The sequence below is a fragment of the Labrus bergylta genome, chromosome 11 (genome assembly GCF_963930695.1).
Source record: "Labrus bergylta chromosome 11, fLabBer1.1, whole genome shotgun sequence".
Classification (NCBI taxonomy): Eukaryota; Metazoa; Chordata; class Actinopteri; order Labriformes; family Labridae; genus Labrus; species Labrus bergylta.
This window is the reverse complement of record NC_089205.1, coordinates 29,253,250-29,258,249: the sequence shown is the minus strand read 5'-3', so window position 1 is coordinate 29,258,249 and position 5,000 is coordinate 29,253,250. Positions and strand designations below refer to the sequence as shown.

The window sequence follows — 5,000 nt, the reverse complement described above, 5'->3', positions numbered from 1 at the left end:
CGCCTGTGTGGAAGGATTGAACTCTCCTCTGAGATATTTCCAGATTAGTCTCAAACTACGACGACAGTTTGACATCCACAAGTCAGTACACACACACACACACACACACACACACACACACACACACACACACACACACACACACACACACACACACACACACTGAAAAAATAAATCAACAAAGTTAAGAAGCTGAATTTTCCTCCAATAACGAGGAGGATTTTATGATTTTATGATTTTAATTACACAAGTTCAAAGAAACATAAGTCTTTAAGAATCCTCAGAAGAAGTTTTCTTCAAATGTATGAAGTCAAACTAAAGTCACTGCAGAGTGTTTGTTTGTTTGTTTGTTTGTTTGTTTGTTTGTTTCTCTGCAGAGTCCTGGAGGCAGCTGGTGTCACTCCGTCCTGTGAACGAGCCTACAAGGTAACTTCAACTTTAAAGGTGATTGGTAAATGTGATTTTTTGATCCAGCAGATGTCGCCCCTTGAGCACCAGCATGAAACCAAAACAACTCTCACTGCATTGTTGTGTTAGCATGCTAATGCTAGCGATCTTTATTATGCTGGTATCTTCACACTGCATGTAAATTTACCTGAAATGAGCGTGATCTAGAAACACAGTTAAGCAGTGAGTACAGTATGTTATTCTTCTTTTCTCTAGTCCCTCAATTAAACAACTTTTATACACGAGGGGAGGAGTCAGCCGGCCGTCCAGGCGATGTAAACAAAGTGAAGATAGGACTCTGAAAACTCTGAAAACATCACAGACAGTGGGACTCGGGTGTTACACCCATTGTAGACAGTCATGACTCACAGAGTTATTTTCAGAGGAGATACTTGATTTCTACATTTAAGTGTGAAAAATCACATAGAAAGACTTTAAACATCTGTATCAAGACAGGTTTCTGCTGCTAGAATCCGTTATAGGTCCCCTTATGTTCCCTTTAAGATCAGTATTAAGGGTCACTTTTAAGTCTGTTTCGAGGTACCCAATAACTCGACAGGGTTCTTTTTTTTTTAGGCCTGTTTCAAGTTATCCTTTAACATCTGTTTTAAGATACCCAGATAGCTTCAACCCGCTAAGCATCTGCTTTAAAGCACCCTTACATGTCTGGTTCAAGGTACCCTCAAGACCTAACCTGCCTGTTTCAGGGTCCCTTAACCCTCTGAGATAAGGGGTATGTTTCTAGGCGTCCTTCAACCATTTGTTTAAACGTCCCATCAGCATGTTTTTAGGTACCCAGATGTGTGTTTCATAGACCCCAAGTGACCCTTTAGTGTTTCCAGGAACTGTCGGTGTGTTTCATGGTACACTTAAGAATATGTTTCAAGGTACCCTTCAAACACTTTTTTTCAGGGTATACCTAGAGTAGTGGTTCTCAACTGGTGGGACGGGACCCAAAAGTGGGTCGCGGAGCTGTTTTCAGTGGGTCGCGCGCTTTTTTTAAACGCGTTAGTTTGTTGCTTCTGTCGGACGTTTTGCATGAGGTACAAACAAAACAGTTGACAGAAGCTGCACAGTTTATAATTAAATCAATTTGATTGGTTGAAAAATATCAACATTTTTCAGGGAGGAGTTGGTGGTGGGTCCTGAGGCTAGACGAGTTGAGAACCACTGGAGGGTCTGTTCTCTTTGGGGTCATTTTATGTGTATATCAAGGCAGGGTGTAGGGTTTATTTTAAGGTCTGCTTCAGGTCGCTTCCACGTCTGTTTTAAGTTACCCTAAGTGCCTGTAGCTGACACGCAGCCCCTGGAGGAAACGGCGTGATTTAAGTTGAGTATTTAGCGTTTAGAATTCATAATAAATCTGTGAGTCAGAAGGTAATAAAACAAACTTTGGATATTTGTTTGCTCAAGATGTCAGTCATGCCTCTGAGGGTTAAAAATCACTGCGATCATGCTTCATAGTCACTGAAAGTTTAAATCTAGTTCAGAGGATTTTTTATAGGCGCAGGTTTGTAGTTTTTTGTTGGACTGTGTGTAGGTTATATCACAATACTCTCTCTTTGTTCGTGCAGGTTCCAGATGTGCGTCAGGTCCTGGCTCCACATCTGGGAGAAAAACATGAGATCCAGTGTGTCAAGGATCACAAGGTATGAAATCTATCGTCATGCCACTGATTTGATTCAGTCAGCTCTTTGTCTTCCTAACATGCAGTTAGGTTTGACCAAGCGATCTGATTGGACTAGAGGCATCACTGAGACTTTTCACATCATGTATCCCTCCTCCTCCTCCTCCTCCTCCTCCTCCTCCTCAGCCAGGAGCCCTGATCATTTACAGCTGACAGAGTTTTGGTTCTTTGAAAAAAAGACGACTGATTTATTGATCCTGGATGAAAATGATCTTGAATCAGATTTTTGTTAATTAATATCACTTTATACAACTCACATGAAGATGTTGGGCAGGAAAGACTTTTACTATCCAGATGTCCAGCTGGTGATGCCAGATGTGCCAAAGGCCGTGCTCCCCCCAATTAAAGGCCCGGTCCCTTTTACCCCGCTTGGTGTTGCCCCTATGTTCTGACCAAGCAGCAACCTGTGGTGTTGAAAAATGAAGCTGATGCAGAAGTGCAACATCCTGCAGTTCATCGAGTGTCCACTAGAGGGTGGCTGCAGGAGCACCGGACGCTGCTCTGCGTGTCCCACAGACTGTGAATTAACTTAACAGGTCCCTCCGTACACATAACCATAAAGATGATTTGCTCTCTGATGTCACACTAACATCCACAACAACAATGGGAGAAAACAGGAAGTGACAGTGAGCGGCGTCTGGAGCAGATCAGAGCGTGAGAAGGCCTTCTTCTCCAGCAGGCTTTGGTTAAAAACCTTATTCTCAGTGCTCTCTTTAACCAAACAGGACACACCACACTTTAATGAAGGGAACAGAACATTATTCATTTTGTTAATCATAATGTCACTGACATCTCGTCTTTTCACTGTGCTGGGAATCTGTGACTCATTAAAGCTTGATTATTACTGCTGCTGTAAAATCTACTATCACATATCTCATGGAGAAAGTTTTCTCTCTTGGCTTAAATAACTGACTATCCTGATATGTAGTATACTTCTGGCAACATCTTTAAAGGTCTCATATCCTCCTCCTCTTTAGTTTAAATAAGTCTCAGAGCTCCTCAAAACATGTGTGTGAAGTTTCTTGTTCTAAATCCACTCTGATCCTGTATTTGATCATGTCTATAAACCCCTCTATTTCAGCCCTGCTCAGAACAGGCTGTTTCTGTGTCTGTACCTTTAAATATGTAAATGAGCTGTGTCTGACCACGCCCCCTCGCTGGAAGGCGCTTGGGTGTACTCGGTCTTTCTCGCTCCATGTCCTATTGTTTACGGTGAGAAGGCAGACTCAGAGGGCAGAACAAACACCTAGCTGTGGGAGTGTCACCCACCTGGGGGAGGGGCTACTGCCCTTTGTGATGTCATGAAGGGAACATCTCCAAACGGCCTGTTTGAGCACACATTTTCTGAAAAGTGGAGCAGGCAGAAGACGGAGAGGATGGACTTTTCTCATGATTGGGGGGTTTGTAGACAGAATAGAGACACATGTTAGAGTTAGAGGAACATGGAGAAGAGGATTTTAAATATGTGACCTTTAAGAAGATAAGGGCACTGGTTTTAAAATATCAGAAATTCCTCATACCATGCCTCACTGTGGACCACCTCTCCTCCTCCTCTTCCTCTTCAGGACAGACAGGTGTGGTTCCAGGTGAAGATCCCTCTGTCCCACAACCTCACCCTCGGCTGTGATCACCAAGGCAACATCGACAGGGAACTGGAGTCCAGGTCCGGCCCAGGACAGACCCCGCCTCCCGGACACCCATGCCCTCCTGAGGACCCGTTTTATTACCTCCCCATCGACCACGAGCAGCCTCAGAGACCCTGCGACTGACAGAACCACGACCCAGGACGACACGGCCACAGCTGCAGACAACTTTTTAAACACTTTTAACTGCAGAATCTGAGTGTGTCCTGTCACTTAATGTAGTTGATATAAATGTAATGTTTGAGTCCTGCACCATCCTGTGTCTGATTGATCAAAGTGTAACTGAAAAGCTGAATAATAAAACACATTTAAAGAAATTAATTAAACGTGTTCCGGTGGATATTTTCTTTAACTTAAAACCAAAAAACAAAGAAATGTATTCTTCTAATTTACAGAGCTGGACACACAAACTGAGGAAAGAATGAGGAGTCAGACTTGTCAACTTAACGTCATTGTGGTCATCAACGTGCTCTGATATAAGTTTATATATAACTTTCATAGATTTTTATTACTGAATTCGTGGCGCTGCTCTGCGGCTGACACGCACACGTGGCATACAATTGAATTTGCCAATGACATGAACAACTTCTTTGCACGATATGAGACTGATAGTCAATCCCCATTGGAGCCTGAGGCAGACTGGAGAAAATATGGCACTTCTATTCAAATAACAACTGAAGAAGTGCGGTTTGCCTTTTCCAAGATTAATGTGAGGAAATCCATTGGTCCAGATGGGTTAGACGGGAATACACTTACAAAATGCTGTAAGCAGTTAGGTCCTAACCCTAACCCTAACCCTAAAATATCTAAAATTATCCCATTACCAAAAAAGACAAGCCCCTCTAAATTCAATGATTTTAGACCTATTGCTCTGACCTCAGTTGTCATGAAATGTTTTGAGCACATCGTTTTATCTCACTGAAGGTCTGAATCAATCAGTCAAATGGATCCTCTACAATTTGCATATCGAGCAAAGAGAGGTGTTGAGGATGCAACGGCTGCATTGCTTCACCAAGTTTATAAACACTTGGAAACACGATCATCTTATGTGCGTATACTGTTTGCTGATTTCTCATCTGCCTTTAACACTGTCCATATACAACTATTGGCTGTGAAGCTGTGTAGTATGGGAGTTAACCACACCCTCATTAGGTGGATTCATAACTTCCTTTCTGAAAGGCAGCAGTTTGTTACCATCCATGGGAAAAACTCTTCAGTAATTA

At 42.7% G+C, this 5,000-nt stretch overlaps 1 protein-coding gene across 1 annotated transcript in view; it reads left to right on the top strand.

Annotated features, from left to right (window-relative positions):
* Nucleotides 1–4,103, top strand: part of rnaset2l (ribonuclease T2, like) — a 7,981-nt gene extending 3,878 nt beyond the window's left edge. The window contains exons 6-9 of the mRNA XM_020657564.3: nt 1–81; nt 378–426; nt 2,022–2,096; nt 3,700–4,103. The exon at nt 1–81 is cut by the window's left edge and continues 33 nt beyond it. Of these exons, the coding sequence (XP_020513220.2) occupies nt 1–81; nt 378–426; nt 2,022–2,096; nt 3,700–3,903 (409 nt within the window). The 3' untranslated portion in view covers nt 3,904–4,103. The remainder of the gene's footprint in view (nt 82–377; nt 427–2,021; nt 2,097–3,699) is intronic.
* The last annotated feature ends 897 nt before the right edge of the window (nt 4,104–5,000 follow it).